This window comes from Triticum aestivum, chromosome 5D (genome assembly GCF_018294505.1).
Source record: "Triticum aestivum cultivar Chinese Spring chromosome 5D, IWGSC CS RefSeq v2.1, whole genome shotgun sequence".
In the NCBI taxonomy this organism is placed as follows: Eukaryota; Viridiplantae; Streptophyta; class Magnoliopsida; order Poales; family Poaceae; genus Triticum; species Triticum aestivum.
In genome coordinates this window covers 535669724-535687783 of record NC_057808.1, presented here as the reverse complement: position 1 = coordinate 535687783, position 18060 = coordinate 535669724, and the positions used below count along the sequence as shown (strand labels likewise).

Below are 18060 nucleotides of genomic sequence, written 5' to 3'. Positions count from 1 at the left end.
AAGAACCTAGTCCAGAATTTCCTGGCTAACTCCCCGGGCTATTGGACTATATGGCTTAAATCATCTACATCCGGAGGTCGGACGTATGTTCCTTGGAAGTTGTCCAAGAAGGCTTCTTCCAAGTCTTCCCAGCTGCCGATAGAGTTTTCTGGCAGACTGTTCAACCAGTACCGAGCTGGTCCTTTGAGTTTTAATGGGAGATATTTGATGGCGTGGAGATCATCCCCACGAGCCACATGAATATGGAGGAGAAAATCCTCGATCCAGACCGCAGGGCCTGTTGTCCCGTCATATGATTCGATGTTTACGGGTTTAAACCCTTTTGGAAATTCATGATCCATTACTTCATCAGTGAAGCAAAGAGGGTGTGCGGCGCCTCTATATCGGGCCACATTGCGACGAAGCTCCGATGGAGTCCGTCTGCGGAGTTCGGCCCGGGCGTGACTAGGCTTGTTACGTCCGAATATGTGGCCATCTTCACGTGTCGGGGCACGCCCTCGCGATCCGTAGATCGATATGGTATGTTCTGCATTATTGTCCAGTTTTTGCCACAGGTCGTAGGTATGTCCCCGAGCTGTTTTATCTCTACCTTTACGGTGAGGTGGAGCGGGCTGGTGTTCGGCTTGAGTTGCCGCCTTGTCCCGACCGTGTGGTGGTCGGTCAGCCGCATTGCGCGATGATGGTATGGGCTCCAACGCCTCATCATCAAACTGTGGTAGCAATTTACACTGCGGGTAACTTTCGGCTGCCAGGACATCAGTCCATCTATCGTTCAGCAAATCTTGATCAGCTTGAAACTGCTGCTGCTTCTTTTTCAGGCTCCTTGCAGTGGCTATTAGCTAGCGCTTAAAGCGCTCCTGTTCGAGGGGTTCCTCAGGCAGCCGAGGCTCACCTCCTCCTCGGAGAGCGGATGATAACTACCGTCCTCCGAGTCTTCATTTATGGCCTGTTCATCAGGGCTGACTTGCCCATCCTCCTGATTGTCCTGTTTGGTAGTTTGTTCGTCGTGGTCTTCTACGTCTTCGGCACCATCCGGAGTGTTGTCGTCTCCTGTGCCGGTATTGCTGTCTCTGCGGCGCGATTTAGAGAGGCGCCGCTGACGCCGGCTTTGGTTGTGTCTTAGGGGGGTCATCCTCCGCTGGGTTTTCCTTGTCATCGCCGCTATTATTTTTTGGCGTATCCACCATGTATACGTCATATGAGGAAGTGGCCGTCCATCGTCCAGTGAACGGCGTGGTTTGGGCCTCCTCTTCTCCGGCATCGTCGCCCATACCGTCGATGTCTTCGGAGTCGTAATCGAGCGTGTTGGTTAGGTCTTCGACAGTGGCTATGAAGTGGGCGATGGGTGGGAAACGAAATTCTCCATCATCAGCCTCCAGTTCAAACCGGATATAATTCGGCTCAGAGTCCCCCGCTAGGGATAGATTTTTTAATGAGTTGGGCATGTCGCCTAAAGGCGAGTGCCGGAAGATGTCTGCGGAGCTGAATTCAACGATCGATGACCGATCGAGCTCGACGCCTGTGGACGCACATAATTCGGAATCTGCAGCCGGAGACGAGTCCGGGGCTCCGATGACACAGACTCCACTCGAGGTTGGGTCTGTTTGCGGCTCCAACGCCGCTGGGACTACGACATTCGTGGCGGGGTTGAGTTTCCCATCGTCGGACGGCGCGATCTGCTCCGGATCTAAGGCCAGAGCAGTCACATGTGCTATCTCCTGAGTGTGGTCCGATGACAGATTTATGTCATGTTCATCGTGGTGGCGGGGAGCGGCTGTCGTGGTCTCGAATCCGTCGAAGATCAAGTCTCCGCGGATGTCCGCGACGTAATTCAAGCTCCCAAATCTGACCCGATGGCCAGGGGCGTAGCTTTTGATCTGCTCCAGATGGCCAAGCGAGTTGGCCTGCAGTGCGAAGCCGCCTAACACGAAGATTTGTCTAGGGAGGAAGACTTCCCCTTGGACAGCATCATTGTGTATGATCGAAGGAGCCATCAAACCTCTTGATGACGGCACAGTGGAACTCTCAATGAAAGCACCAATGTCGGTGTCAAAACCGGCGGATTTCGGGTAGGGGGTCCCGAACTGTGCGTCTAGGATCGATGGTAACAGGAGACGAGGGACACGGGTGCGAGTCTTCGGTCTTCGTATCTTCACAGCCCATCAGTCCAGCCCATGGCTAACAGGCCGGACGCCCGAGGACCCCCTAGTCTAGGACTCCCTCAGTCGGCTCTGCGGACGTCCCAATGGAGAAAGCGGCTGAGGACGAGCCGATGCCATCCTCCTCGCGCGGTCCATGCCGACATCACCATGGGCGAGGCACGTGCCCACTACACAAACATGGTGTTGCAGGAGCGGGAGGCCACGTTCCGGCTGGCGCTGGCCGACTAGGCCTACAACCTCCGCCTCCTCGACGAGAACTGACGCGTGAAGGAGGTACTCACCGCTGGCACGGCCATAGTGTCGGACGTGGGCGTGGCCGAGTAGGAGGCGCTGGTTGACTCCTACCGCATCGTCCGCAAAATCTGCCGCGACCGCTGGTGGTACATCCAGTATCAGGCGGATTTATAGGCCGCCTACAAGGAGATGGACGAGGCGACGAATGAGGTGTCCGGCAAGAGCGAGGACAATGAGGACATTGCTAGCTCCACCACGGTCACGCCCCGGCACGGTCCCCCCCCCCCCCCCCCCCCCCCCCCCCCCCACCATGACCACGAAGCCGACACGTCCGTGAGCGCCACCGACAACAAGGAAGAGTAGTGCATGGGAGGTCGCCGGTGCTTGGATAGCCGGCTCCGCATCCGTATCCGTGGACTGACTCCCCATGCCCGCGGACAGATGCGGGACGAAATTTGGGATCAATGTTGGCCATGCCCTTATAGAATCATCTCAAATGTCTAAGGCTTGGGCTAGGACGTAATTAGTCTAGAAAAGGGCCAGGACGAAGTAAGTCTAAAAAAAGGGGTGTAATAAAAAAAAGGAAAAAAAATCAATTCTACTTGAATCAAAAAAAGGATGGGAAAATCGAATACGGAGTACTTGGATACCAAACCCAACCCTATCTGCCGAACCACTCCACTTTCTCCCGCACACACACCAGACCTAGGGTCGGTCAGCCACCATGGAAGCACCGCCGCCGCCGCCGGCGCTCCTGGACGAGCTCGTCGAAGAGATCCTCCTCTGCCTCCCGCCCGAAGACCCCGCGTGCCTCCTCCGCGCCTCCGTCGTCTGCAAGGCCTGGAGCGGCATCGCCTCCCGCCCCGGATTTCGACGCCGCCTCCACGAGCTCCACGGCGTACCCCCCGTGCTCGTCTTCCTCCACAACTGGAAGGACGATTTCATCCCCCGATTCATCTCCACCACCGCATCGTCCTTCTCCCTCGCCGCTCCGGACCGCCGCGCCTGGCGGGCCGTCGACTGCCGCCACGGACGCGCCCTCTTCTTCCCCCAGGGATCTGGTGGTCTGGAGCTGCTCCTGTGGGAGCCAATCACGGGTGCCCAGCAGCGCATACCGGTGCCCGCGGCGTTCAACTGCGACGATTTCTGGACTGCTGCCGTGTTGTGCGCAGCGGACGGGTGCGACCACCGCGACTGCGTCGGGGGTCCTTTCCGCGTGGTCTTCCTCTTCGTCGTCGTGGTAGATGAGGAGACCAGCATATACTCGTCCAGCATATACTCGTCCGAGACTGGCGCTTGGGGGGAGCTCACCTCGGTTCAGCGCACCGTCCACTTCTCCGTGGAATTCAAAGAAAGATACAGCGTGCTCGTTGACAGATCTGTCCTCTACTTCATGTCCGACGGCGTCGCGAGCTGTGCGTCCGTCGTGGAGTATGACTTGGCAAGCCACAACCTGACTGTGTTCGGCCTACCGGACACAGACCACGGCCATGCATATAGCCTCGTGCTGGTGGAGGACGGTGGAATCGGAGTAATCCAATACTTGGATACGCAGCTCAAATTCTGGACAAGAGAGGCCAGTGCTGAAGCAGGATGGGTGCTGAACCGGGTCATGTGCTTGGAAAATTCCCTCCCAATGAATGCTCTCTTACATGCAGTGCAAGTGCTGGGCTTTGCTGAGGAAGCAAATGTCATTTTTGTTAACACGGTTGTCGGCATCTATACAATAGAGCTACGATCGGGGCATGTGAGGGAGGTGTGCAGTGATACTAATCGAGGCTTCTGTAGTTTGATCCCAGTTGTCAGCTTCTACACACCTGTACCCCGAGGCAAGCACCAGAATCTGCCGGCGTCAAAGCCTAGTGGGGAAGCAGGTGGTGAGGAGGGGGGAGAGGAGGAAAAAACAGTGGATCAAGCACAACAATTGTTGAACAAGGGGTCCAATGCTACCAAGGAAGTTGACTTTATCAACACCTTCGAATACGTCAGCCTTGACCTCGAGATCAGGTTAGGGCTCTACTCTTGAACTCGCCACCTATTCGGAGCCACACTCAAACATTTGGATGGATGGCATTGTTGAAAGAAACTTCTATCTAGTTCAGTACTCTTTTATGGATCAGCTGGTAGTTTCCACATGTCCTTAGTTGCTTTGGGCCCTTGAGTTTGTAGTTTAGGAGATGTGTGTAGAACGGCATTACATGTTCTACAATGAGGTGGTTGCCAAGCGATATTTATTTTTCTTTTGGTCGGTGCGAGCCCTACTGTGCTGGAGTTTGTGCGGCTAAGTGAGTCGAGTTAGCAGTAGTGTTATTCAATAGCAATACTATAGAGTTAGGACTTGCGTCTTTTGTGAGGATATGTGTATTGAGCCATGCATTTAATCAAAGTGCAATTATTGGAATGATAGATGTTATCCTATTTCTATTTGAGAAAGAGTTATATGCCTCTGGTGCTGGCTTATTGTAAATATCTCATCGATGTGCCGTTTATTTTTATGGTATGTACTTGTTAATTCTGTGCAAACACGAACCAGTTGTTAGAAACGGAACTCAACCGAACATATAGCAACTTGGGTCATTAAAACAGATGGTGGAATAATTGTAGCTGTGCTACAAAACTTTGATGCCCTTTTATTATTTGTAACCTTAACAATTACAGACTGAAAATTTATGCCCTTGTTTTCACCTAGGGTTCCGTGTTATGGAGAAGGTGCTCTGGAGGGAGCTCGCACGCTCAACAAACCTGGATGTGCCTTGCTACCCAAAGATTCTTCAGCTGATGTTCCCAAGAGTGCACCAAGTTTATGCCTTTGTTTTCACCTAGGGCTCCCAGGAGTTTGTGAATGTACAACCAGGAGAGATGATGCCGGGAACTCGACGACCTCTGAAAGCAATGTTGAGGACCTTTGGAGAAAGGTGAATCTGAATAATGTACTGTATCTCATTGTTCCTTCCTCGGGACCATTGTCGGTGCCAGGGCTGCACCATTTTGTGGTGAAATGCATAATTTCCGCTGAGGTTGTATTGTTCTCTAGGCTTTGTATGAGAAGATTTCTCAAAAAAGTTGTCAAATTAACTCAAACCACAATTTTAACATGGAGTTGCGATTCACCCGAGAAAGTCATATTACCCACATAAACAATGGTCATATACTCCTGCATGTGTGTTTAGACTTGGAACTCAATAGAACTTATATCATGAATTTACACCATTATTCTGTAAGGGGTCATTTAATTTTTACTAGTGTTGTTATTCAGTTTTGTAATATAGATAATTGATGATGTTGGAGAAAACAATAGGCGCTTAATAATGTGCTTGTTTTATTGGTTGGATCATATTTTCAAGGTGTATGCCAGCTACTTGCCTTATAAGTTCATATATATATATATACTTATTTAGTTATTTTTATCTTTCTTACCATTGGTGGCTTCATTATTTTTTGTTTTTTGCAGTTAACTGTCTAAACTGTGTACTTGTATCAGGTAGATTTTGCTGCATAAAAGTTACTTTTATAGCAATCATGTGTTACAAATTTACATAATAATGTCAATATCCAATTGTTGTCGGTTGTGTGCTAGGCTAAGGAGAGGCTCTCAGGCTTTATTGATTTATTCCTCACAAGGGTCCTCTTTATATAGAAGCCTAACAATCCGACTTAAGTAAGAAATCATGAACAATCTAAAAGATATATTCCTAATTTAAATGATAAACTCATATCTGAGAGATCATGGGAATCCTCTCCCTAACTTGGTGCTCTGTGGGCCAACTAGACGTACATAACATTATCTGCGCTACAAAGGCAACTTGTGTATTCTGTGTACATACATAACAATGAGATGATGCAGACAGCCAACTAGATGTACATAACATGGTGCTTGGTGGGCTAACTAGACGTACATAACATTATCTTTGTTACTATCACCTTTGGAGATGCTTCTTTGATTGTGTTCTCATATATGCCTAGCAAACGATAAGGAGTATATCCCAAATTCTCACTGAAAACTGAACTGTCTATCAGATTGCTGTCTGCAAGTCAACATGTCCTCTTTCGCTTGTTCTTCAGAGCAACAGCAAGAGGAAGAGGAGTGGAAATGTCAATACGAAGAAAAGTGAAGAAGGTAAATGCAACAGTTTGTGTATATTACTGCCTTGTTTTACAATTAGTTTCTGCTGCACATGAGAATTACTGTCAACAGTCCATGGGCTGTTGAAAATCATTAGTATTCATAATGACTGGATTTGAATAGTTTCAGAAAGTGCAGGCTGGCCAGAATGAACCTGAGGACATTGACCCTGGTGTTGTTGCTATGATGGGTTTCGGAGGGTTTGGCATGTCAAAGAAGTGAATGCTTTCAGGTGGTGTGTCTTTTCGTCGAACAAAACATGATCGTCGGCTCGTTGCTATATGCTCCTGGATTACGCCAGCCAGACACAGCTGTCTGATGCAAAGCTTAATATTGGAACGATGAAACTCTAATGAATGGTGACCTTTGTGCTGTAAATTGGTGATCATCTGAGTAACATTTCATCTTTGAGAAACATGATAACTATGGGCTGTATATTTCCTCGGTCACAAGAAAATACTCCATTATCTTATAGAAGTGGAGTAATTAGCAGTTGAAGTACTCTGTTATTTCTCAAGACCCGCTTCTTCTACTGTCACCACTTCTCTGTTTGAAAAATGTTTGAAATTGTTTCATTTCATAGTGTATGCATTATCTTATAGCTGCTGTGTGGGGATTAATCTCCTAGGACTTGAAAACCTATATGCATTATCTTTCAGTTTGTGTGCAATGATGCTTAATTAGCATTGGAATGGTTAGCTGTTCGGTAAATGATATGCTCGCCTGTTGGGATAGTATTCTTCTTTTCCAGATCAACATTTGTAATTTGTATCTGGCGTAATTCTGCATCATAACAACTTACAGGATGTTTCAGTGTCAACTTTTCCTTTCATCCGTGGCATAAAAATCACTTGCTAAAAAACAATTGATTGCTAATATGGCACAGTACAATGTTGCAAATAAGCTCAGTCTCTCAACATTCGCAGACTGAGCAAAACTAGAACGAACGAAGCTTGGATTTTGTTAGGCAAGACTTAAATTGCTGGCCCTGCACATGTTACCTATTTGCATCACATGAATTATGGAATGTGAATAAATGAGCACAAATTTATGGTGGCAAACTGCACAGTACACGAACATTGAGATTTTGGATGAAGCAGAAGAGGTCTAATAGAGGCCGAGCCGGGACCTTCCCGAAGACGGGGACGACGCTGCGCGCAGCGAGGTCTCAGGCGGAGGCAACGAAGCAGGTTAGACGAGTGCGGCTCGGGGGCTGTCAACGTTGGAGAACAGGTGGTTGGGAAATTTAGGCAAACTGCAACCCAGCGCCGCATTTGGTCTGCCCCTGTTCATTACGGTCGAGACGTCCAACGCGAGGCATCTGGCGCAAAATACCGTCCCCATTTCCAGCGCAAAATTTGGACCGAATTTGCGTCCAAACGGACTCTGGATGGATGGGAGCGTGTCCTCTCGGTGTCCGTCTGTCAGCCGTCCAACCACTTCCCACTGGACCCATTTAATCTGACGCATGGACGGGCCCGCTTGACAGCCACCCAGCCGCCCTAGCCGAGGTTCTTTTTTATGGCTAACCCCCGTGCGTGGACCAGTCAGTCCACTTCTCCACTTTCGTCGTCTTCTACAATCTTCCTCTGCCCACCAAGCACCCGACAAGCCCTAGGCCGCACCACCCAAGCTCCTCCCCTCATCGGTAACCATCGGGGATGTGGAAGTGGATCCCTGGAAAGTACGGGAATCACGACCATGAAGCGGGGGCGTCCTCTAGCGAAGAAGGGAAGGGGTAGACGTTCTAGCCAATGTTTTTTTAGAAAAACTTACGATCTATTCGTCAACTGTCATGATTGTACAAAGAACAGAGGAGGATGATCATTCATAGTAAAAAAGAAATGGATGTTAAAAAAAACCAGTGACGGTGTGATCATGGTCATTGGATGGTGATCTAACGATCCAAAAAAATCGACTGATTCAACTTTTTTCCTAGTGTATGATAAATAGGTGTTTTCTATACATATACTACCTCCGTATCAGAATATAAGATTTTTTTTAGGAAAAACATATTATATTTTGACACGGAAGGAGTATCTATGTTTTTGAGAATTTTCAAATGGACTCCGCAGGAACGAATTTCCAAATGGATTCATCAACAGAAGAGAAAAAAACAATTATAGTTAGTGGGCAAAATAGTCGAACCATTCCCAGTTCGGTTCCGATCTGGTTGAGCCGAACCATTCCCCATCCGCATCCGCACCCAAACCCAGCCAACGGCCACCATGGAAGCACCGCCGCCGCCGCCGCCGCCGCCGCCGGCGCTCCCGGACGACGTCGTCGAAGAGATCCTCCTCCGCCTCCCGCCCGACGACCCAGCCTGCCTCTTCCGCGCCTCCCTCGTCTGCAAGGCCTGGAGGAGCGCCGTCTCCCATCCCCACTTCCGCCGCCGCTTCATCGGGCTCCACCGCCACCGGGCACCCCCTGTGCTCGGCTTCCTCCACAACTGGAAAGACGAGCGCCTCCCTGACTTCGTCCCCACCACCGCCTCGCCCTTCTCCCTCGCCGCTCCAGACCGCCGGTTCTGGCGCCCCCTCGACTGCCGCCACGGCCGCGCCCTCTTCCTCTCCGACGACCGCCAGGAAACTCAGGAACTCCTCCTGTGGGGGCCAATCACGGGCGCCCGTCAGGGCATACCGGTGCCCTCGGCGTTCAGGTGCGACTGGCCGACCGCGGCCGTGTTCTGCGCAGCCGACGGGTGCGACCACCGCGACTGTGCGGGGGGGCCCTTCGGCGTGGTCTTCGTCTTCACCCTCGACATCTCGCCCAACGCAGACGTTGTCACATCGGCGTGCTTGTACTCGTCGGAGACTGGCACGTGGGGCAAGCTGAACTCGAGGGAATACGAGTTCAGCATGGACTTTGAGCATCATTCCAGCGTGCTGGTTGGGAGGTCTCTGCTCTACTTCCTGTCCGACGGTGGGATGATCCTGGAGTACAATTTGGGCAGTGGTGAACTGGCTGTGTTCCGCCCACCACCTGACGATTACGGCAGTGACAACCACAGATTTAACCTCATGCTGGCGGAGGACGGTGGGCTGGGGGTTGCCGAAGCCATTGATTTTCAGCTCATATTGTGGAAAAGGGAGGTGAGTGATGGCACTAATGCACGATGGGTGCTGAGCCGGATTGTCGACCTGGACATCGATCCATGCACACTTGTTCCAGTGTTGGGCTTTGCAGAGGGAGCAAATGCTGTTTTCGTGAAAACTGTTGGTAGTCTCTTCATGATCGAGCTGCAGTCGGAGCAGGCGAAAAGGGTGTGCCATAATCATGGCTTCTGTAATTTGATTCCAGTTGTCAGCTTCTACACTCCACATTCTAGGCTCCAAGTGCCCGGGGGTGAACACCAGGACCCAGCGCCGCGGCTGAACCTACTGAGGAGGGGTGGTCAGCAAGGGGTATGGGAGGAGAAATCACTAGAATTGGCGCAATTGCTGTTTGATAAGGGGTGCAAGGCTATCAATGAGGAGGACTTGGCCCACGCGGCTGACTGCTTCAGACATGTTCTCGAGATCAGGTTTGGGTTCTACTCCCAAACTCCACTTGTTCTCCTAGCTAGACATGCTACTGTAGCGTAACATATGGATAGTTTGTGGGAAAGAAAACTTCCAGTTAGTTCATTGTTCTTTTCATGTGTGGCTCAGAGCCTTTTGAGTTCTGACATTTGTAGCTACCTTAGTAGGATTTAACATGCTCTATGTTAATGTGGTTACCAAGGGTGGTGTTTTGGTTTCATGTATTTGACAGTGAGCACAATGGTGTGGGTGTTGGTCTTTGAGGGGTTAGTGAGTCCAGTTAGCCAATATGACCTGACAACACCACCTGGGATAGGTATTATCATATTTTGTTGTGATGTCTGTAATGCGATGAGAATTAAATCAAAGTCCAAGTGCTTGAGGGATAGGTATTATCCTATTTGATCACTGTGCAGTTCATTTATATGGCTCCTCTTCCTCAGATTTGTACTTCATAATGTGTGCAAGCACTAGTAACTATAAAAGACAGTCAACAGAACATAGTTACACCTTGTGTCATAAAATGGTTTTGTCCACTTCAGAGTACATGTTTATGCTATAATGTTAACGATGATGCATCGGCAAATTTATGCATTGTTGTTGTTGTCACGTAGGGTTCGACGTTATGGAGGCCTTGCTCCTGAGTGTGCTAGCACGTTTTACCGTTATGGAGGTGCCTTGTTATGCAAAGCTCAGGAGGCAGCCAATCGTTCAGGTAATGTTTCAAAGCGTGCACCAAATGAAGAATCAATCACACCTACAACCAACAAAGATGATTGTGAAGAAGGTATGCTTTATCATTTATATCACTTTCACCACTATAGGTTGAAATATGTCACTGTATTTTGCATTGTTCTTCAGGTTTACGGAATGGTCTCTTAGAGAAAACTGCAGGATTAGTTGACCCCACAACTTTAACATGGCACTGCTACTGCCCTAGACACTCATATACACTGAAAGGCATTATTATCCTTTTTAAATCTATATACTGTAGTATCTAGTTGATAACACTACTGGTTGCAATAAGTTATCATTGTCTGTTCATGCCTAATGAAGAGTATACCTAATAGACTTCGTATCAGTAATTTGCCCATGCCAATGCAAAGTACTAATAGTTTGGGACTTGGAATGTTTTCACTAATATTATATGATCACAGTATACTAAGTGAGTTGGATCTTGTACGCATTTGTGTGCATCTCATTGCTGTTTTTTACTCTTGGGCTGTGTGCATCCTCGATTCAGAGGCCCGGAATAATAAAACTCTTCCATTTTCTAAAGGAAAAAATGTTTTTCTTCTTTCAATGGTACGTGCTGATATAGTTGTTGGTTAGGGGCAAACTTGCGTGGCAAAGGTCAGACGGATGGGAACATGACAGGCGATGGAGATGATTCTGATTTGGATTTGGCCTGGAAAATGTTGAATACTGCAAGGGTGATAGTTGCCAAGAGTCCAGAGAAGACAATGGAGAAGGTTAATATATTGATTGCTCTAGCTGAAATCTCCATGAGAAGAGGTAATCTCAGCTATCTCAGTTACCATGTGTTAGGTTGGTGAATGGTCATTCAAGGCCTCACATTTGATTTTCACTTTTGTAGAGGACAGAGACAGCTCAATCAGTTACTACTTTGAAGCTTTGGCGATCTTGGAACATTTGGTTAGGCCTGACCATTTTCGAATTGTCGATCTGTATCCTCTTTGTGGTGATAAGAGTGTCAGCCACTCTGCTGTATAGTAGTAGAACAAATCAGCATCATAGTGGTTTCAAATAATTTGAGTTGACCCAAATCTTGCACAGGTGCCTTCACCTGCTTTTGAATCCACATGTTAGTGTAGATTTGGAGTAGGACTGTGATCACCAGAAAAAAAATGTTAGGTAGAGAATGCTGTTTTGTTATGATTAGGTCTTTGAGTTCAATTCTAACTTTGTTGATTACCTTAATTCAGTTCTAGAAACATCCGCATATGTTTGGCCTTTGAGTTAGCATCCAAGGTTGGGGATGCAATCCCATATTGTGCAAAGGCTATTTCATTATGCAAGTCGCGTATACATAATCTGAAAATTGCCAAGGAAGGTTTGTTGGCTGATAAAGACCTTAGAGCATCTGCTGCTAAAGGACACTCAGGAAAGTCGACTCTGGAAGATGAAATATCTTACCTTGCTAGAATGTTGCCTCGATTCCAGAAGAAGGTGAACAAACTTAATTTTATTCATGCTACCAGTTTGGTTCTGCTCATGAATCTAGTGCTCTATGAACGAAGAAGATGTTTTGTAAGGAACAATAACATCTCTCTTAATTGTTTTGGTTCAGCTTGAAGAACTGAAGCAAGCAATGTCAACCCCAAGCGACGGCATAGATAATATTATGAAGAGGGTGGTCTCACAGGCAAGTCATGAGCAGAGTGTTAACAATACTATGGCAAGAACTGCATCTTTGACTTCTTCACAGATGGCACGATCAAACAACAGCTTCCATTCCCCAACTATGTCTACGGCAGCACCAAGTGGAAGTAGCGTAACCGACTTTGAGATTGTTGGCAGAGAGATGAAACGAGCTAAAGATGAGTCGATCTCCTACGAACCTTCTCCAAAGAGACTTGCAGCAGATGATTCACCATCCGTGAATGAAATTTGATAGCAGCTAGATAGAAATTCTGAAATTGCCAAGATATGCATGGGACACCCTAACAAGATGTTACTACTCCCCGTTCATGTTCGCTCAATGGTGAATACTTATCTGCTGAATTGTATACTCATTATTTGATCTGGTCACTAGGTGTTCTTGGCATTAGCACATAATAACTGATGGATCATCAGTGGCTCTCCGCAGTGCGATACTCATCCATTGTTTTCTACTCCCTCTGTTCCTAAATATAAATATTTTTAGAGATTCCAATATGGACTACATATGGAGCACAATGAGTGAATCTACACTCTAAACTATGTCTATATACATCCGTATGTAGTCTCAGTTGAAATCTCTAAAAAGATTTATATTTAGAAACGGAGGGAGTAGCTGTTTTTGCGGTGATACCTTGGCCATCCATCACCTTGTATATCCGACTGCAATTTTTGCCGTGCTCAGCAAACCTTTCATTGTTTGCTCTTTACTGATGGCAGTCGTATTTGCGAAACCATTAGCAAAACTCATCTTAAATTATTATATTTTGCCTTACTTAATTGATCAGCTAGCAAGTCAGTGATCATTTGAGAAACATTTATTGTCTACGTGTTGCATCAGTTGCAATGAAACATTTGAATTTTCTACTGTTTGAAGAATGTTCTATTCTTGCTAATTCTGAGAGGCAGGCTAGTAGTGACGATTAATATTTTTTCTTTCCGAATGGAAGTTAAACAATTAGTTATCTGAAAACTAGAATGTTGCAAATACTAGATGCATTTACAGATTACACATTACATTGTTGCAAGCGAGCTCAGATCTCTAACATTAATTGGCAGACTGAGCAAACAAATGCACAGCGAAAGTAGAATGAATTAAGCTGATGGTATGTACTAGAGGCCGGAGAAGATGGCGGCCAAGGATGTAGGTGAGGGCCACAGCATCCTGCTGCACATTCGGATCATCTCAGGTGAGAAGTCTGGACAAGGCAAGCCGTAGATGGGCTCGTCCGCGGCCGGCTCCCCAGGCTCTGGCTCTGGCTGCGTTCCCTCCTCCATCCAATGGTGTTTGTTGTTCCCCTCTGCGGTGATGCGCGAACCTGGAGGCTTCCTCCTCCGGCACAACCGCTTGATATAAGCTAGGGAATTCTTGTTCCATATTGTGGAAGAAGTTGCTAGGCAGCGGAGCTCAGAACTTTATTTCTAGCTGAACCACATTTGACAGACGATGAACAATCTGTTGCAAGCCTCTTTTGGAGAAGCTTCAGCAGAGGCCTGACATTACCCCACCTGAAGCCTTTTCCTACAACCCAAAGATTATTTACAGTACTTCTAGGCTTCTGTTGTTGCCATTTGAGTTGCCCCCTAACCAACGACTATGTCAGTGTTCTTGTTAGAAAAAAAGAAATAGCAATAGGAAGAGATGCATGCAAATGCTTAAATGACAAACTTAATCATTATAGCATGACCATGAAAATAGACTGATTCATTTAACAGCAACTACTCACATTATTCCATAATTTATGTAAGACAGGATTGCTGCTCTTGTGTAGTTAAAGCTAGCCTGTGCAAGTACACTATTTAGATAGATCCATATATGATCAAACTGGCACTGCTATTACAAATGTATTGATAACAAAGATTAAAATATGTGTACATAAATTTAGAAGGCAAATAGCTGACATGTGGCAGCGAACACAAATTCAGATATGGTCAACCCACAGCACAGTTTTTTTTTAAGAAATGAAATGTAATTCAGATACGTTGCAGACTTTAAGAGACATAAAATTACAAATGTTGATTTGAAAGAAGAAAATTAGTCTCCAAACAGGTGAACATTTCGTACACCGAATAGGCTGGCACATACTATAGAAATAAATATATATTTTTTAAAGGAGAACCGGCAAGAATAAAAAACAAGTATTGAGAAATGCAGATATCTATAGAAGGCTAATTCCTTTAGGAGGCATGTAATGCTAGCTGATAAATTAATTAAAGCAGAACTTAATAAATAGTACATATGAGTTGTGCTTAAGAAGCACCTCTTGCACATGAACAAGAACATCCAAAATGGCTTCTACAAACCTCCAAGATAAAAGCAAATACGCCTCCAATTTTAAATAGTAAAGAGGAAATAATGGAAAAAATCGGACCACAACAAACAATGCAGCTGGATAGTGGTGGGAAGGTATTACTGAGAAACACCTAGAAACAATGGATGAGTAGATGCAAGTAGATAAAATAAACTTATAGTGTGCTGATACCAAAAATACTAAAGGACATCAAATTCCAGCCTTCTATTCAACACATAAGTATCAAGCATTGAGGGAACATGACCGGGGAGTAATAAAATCGTGTTACAAAGTTCCAGCCTTACAGGCATATCTTGGCAAATTCTGAACTTCCATCTAGCTGCTACCACATTTCACGGATGGCGAATCATCTGCCGTCAGGCCTCTTTGGAGAAGGTTCAGCAGAGATCGCCTGAGTTGGGTTCAGCCATGGCGGTGGGTCATGGGGTGTTCCCCCACGAGTGCTTTGAGTCTAGCATGCGGAGTGTAGAAGCTGACAACTGGAATCAGATTACAGAAGCCACGATGACCGGACACCTTCCTCACCCGCTTGGATTGCAGTTCAATTGAGAAGAGGCCAGCAACCGTCACTACGAAAGTGACATTTGCTTCGTGAGCAAAGCCCAACACTTGCACTGAATTTATTGCATCCACGAGAGCATCATTTGGAAGCAAAATATTCAAGTTGATGACCCTGCTAAGTACCCATATTGCATCAGTGCCGTAACTTGGCTCTTTTGTCCACAATTTGAGACGCTGACCCAATTCTTCACTAACCCCGAGTGCACCGCTCTCCGCCAGCATTAGGTTATATCTATTGTCCAACCCATCATCATCAGACATGTAATCGGGCTGGCAGTCAGGTGTGTCCAACACAGTCAGGCCATGCCTCACTAAATCATACTCCAGGATCAACCCACCGTCGGACAAGAAGTAGAGTGATCTTCCAATGAGCACGCTGGAATAATATTCAAAGTACATCACGAACTCACCGTGCATCGAGGCCAGCTCGCCCCACATGCCGGTCTCCGACGAGTACACGGCGGCCGACGTGAGAAATGGATCTTGCTCAGTGTCTTCTTCATCGACACAGAAGACGAAGACCACCCGAAAATGGCCCCCGAAGCAGTCGCGGTGGTCGCACCCGTCCATTGCGCAGAACACGGCAGCCGTCGGGTAGTCGCCCTGGAACGCCGCGGGCACCGGTACGCGCTGCTGGGCGCCCGTGATTGGCTCCCACACAAGGAGCTCCTCGGCGTCCTGGCCCTTGGAGAGGAAGAGGGCGCGGCCGTGGCGGCAGTCGAGGGCCCGCCAGGAGCGAGAGTCCGGAGCGGCAAGGGAGAAGGACGATGCGGTGGTGTGGATGAATCGGGGGATGGCATCGTCTTCCCAGTTGTGGAGGACGCCGAGCACGGGGGGTGTGCGGTGGAGCTCATGGAGGCGGCGGCGGAATCTGGGGCTGGAGACGGTGTGGCTCCAGGCCTTGCAGACAAGGGAGGCACGGAGGAGGCAGGCGGGGTCGTCGGGTGGGAGGCGGAGGAGGAACTCTTCGAATAGCTCGTCCGGGATCGCCGGCGGCGAGGCGCGGCGGCGCGGCGGCGATGCTGCCATGGTGGTGGTGGTGGCTAGGTCTGGATGTGATGTGTGTGCCGGAGAGGGTGGAATGGTTCGGCTCAACCAGTTAACGAGCCTACGCTCACGCGTCACACTTGACTCGCGTGGGCCGGCCCAACATGCGAGCTGCTCGCTCGCTCAATCCTGGCTCCTCCTTGTTTCGAATCAAAGTGATTGATTGATCTCATCGATGGTTACAGAATGCCATTTATATGGTCGGGAGGGATACGACGGTTCGGACTAGACGTCGGTCCCAGACCAGATGCGTCCGTGCGGGGCGGTTGGGAAGGGGAGATTTCCCCTAATTACATGTGTAATTAATTTTAACACTTCCTCTAATCTACGTTTGACCATATAGAATCGTCTCACGATCTTTCAGGTAGGGCTATCTTAAAAGATTCTTCTTCAAAAAGTTCTTCATGAAAACTTGATGAGAACTTAGAATATAAACTCACAAAAAGATAGTATAATGTGATGTCATAAAACAAGGATATCTTAAGAAGAGACTCCTCCTAATCATCGCTTGTCATAAGAATCCATCATCTTGATTAAGTTTCCTCCAAAAATCCCGTGGGAAAAATATGAGGAATAGCTAAAACTCCTTCAAACCCAGTGAAAAAAATAAGGAGAAAATGATGCAACATATAATGGTTATTGTCTCTTTTAACTCAATACGAGAAAACTCATAGAGTTTAGAGGACAATAAATATGCCGCATATACTTTCCTAAAAACTCCTGTGGGGAAAACAGAAAGTATGGCATAGAATCTTGTGTTGATATTACCTCATTAAAAACCTTTATGAGAACTTGTAAAGTAAACTCATGAAGGGAAAAGAGTATAATATGATGCATTGAACAGGAACAATTTAGGAAGATACTCCCCCTGATTCTTACAAATTTCGAAGCCGTCACATACCAACTCCATGAACATATTTCTGGAATGTAGATGATAGAGACTTCGTGAACAAATTAGTCGCATGATTTGACTTGCAAGATAGGCAATATATCGACATTGCTTATTACGTAACCTGTTTGCATCCGGGCAACACAAGAGACATTATCGTTGAGATAATGGTTGGTGGATGTAGCCATGAGGTCTGTTTCAAAGACTCTTCATGAGGGAGCTACCACACCTAGTAGGAACACTAAGCTTGTCTATGATCTGATACAGTGGGGATCTGATCGATGTATCCAATGATATCGGTGTTCACATTTCTGTGAAACTGAAAAACCAGGACAAGTTGTATGATGCCTTGGAGATATCAAAAGATATTCTTTGAGTACCAACCAATTGTGTTTGATGGATCCAATGGCATTATGGAACGTTGAGTCCCACTATTTCATTTCCATCATCTCTTGGTCTAAATAGATCATTCTCTACGTTTAGAGAATGAACTACCATGAGAGTTAACGATGGATAAAATTTGTCCACAATGAATTCCTCCAATATATTATGGATATAGACAATATAGTATACCATAATGTATGAATGAAGGTGCTCAAGTTGTAGTAACGAGCAGTATTTTGGTTACCCAAATCCTTCATTTTAAACTCCGTCATTTAGAGATTACATGTGTCGTCATTGCAGACATACAAACATGGATAATCATCATTATAGGAGAAATCCTTGTGTATAAGGATCTCACTACGTTGGTTGTACCATATGTACCGACAACAATAAGCCGTATGGTGGCTTACCGATTTTACACAATGTA

At 46.9% G+C, this 18060-nt stretch overlaps 3 protein-coding genes across 6 annotated transcripts; 2 read left to right on the top strand and 1 right to left on the bottom strand.

Moving 5' to 3' along the window:
• Positions 1 to 3049: 3049 nt before the first annotated feature.
• Positions 3050 to 7036, top strand: LOC123123583 (uncharacterized). Of its 3 annotated transcripts, none has more exons than XM_044544115.1 (4): positions 3050 to 4403; positions 5086 to 5311; positions 6414 to 6513; positions 6658 to 7036. In XM_044544115.1, the coding sequence occupies exons 1-4, from the start codon at positions 3121 to 3123 to the stop codon at positions 6669 to 6671; spliced, it is 1623 nt and encodes a 540-aa protein (XP_044400050.1). In that variant the 5' UTR covers positions 3050 to 3120; the 3' UTR covers positions 6672 to 7036. The 3 variants fall into 3 exon arrangements, with proteins under 3 accessions (XP_044400050.1, XP_044400049.1, XP_044400048.1); XM_044544114.1 differs by having other exon boundaries at positions 3051 to 4403; positions 6649 to 7036; XM_044544113.1 differs by having other exon boundaries at positions 3051 to 4403; positions 6643 to 7036.
• A 1628-nt stretch (positions 7037 to 8664) lies between these two features.
• On the top strand, positions 8665 to 12881 carry LOC123123582 (uncharacterized). 2 transcript variants are annotated; one of them, XM_044544112.1, is made up of 6 exons: positions 8665 to 10042; positions 10655 to 10755; positions 11373 to 11555; positions 11638 to 11728; positions 11993 to 12230; positions 12352 to 12881. In XM_044544112.1, the coding sequence occupies exons 1-6, from the start codon at positions 8748 to 8750 to the stop codon at positions 12673 to 12675; spliced, it is 2232 nt and encodes a 743-aa protein (XP_044400047.1). In that variant the 5' UTR covers positions 8665 to 8747; the 3' UTR covers positions 12676 to 12881. The 2 variants fall into 2 exon arrangements, with proteins under 2 accessions (XP_044400047.1, XP_044400046.1); XM_044544111.1 differs by having other exon boundaries at positions 8666 to 10042; positions 10655 to 10827.
• A 2001-nt stretch (positions 12882 to 14882) lies between these two features.
• LOC123123585 (uncharacterized) lies at positions 14883 to 16524 on the bottom strand. The gene has a single exon (XM_044544117.1). It carries the CDS (start codon positions 16340 to 16342, stop codon positions 15155 to 15157), a length of 1188 nt encoding a protein of 395 aa, XP_044400052.1. The 5' UTR covers positions 16343 to 16524; the 3' UTR covers positions 14883 to 15154.
• Positions 16525 to 18060: the final 1536 nt, after the last annotated feature.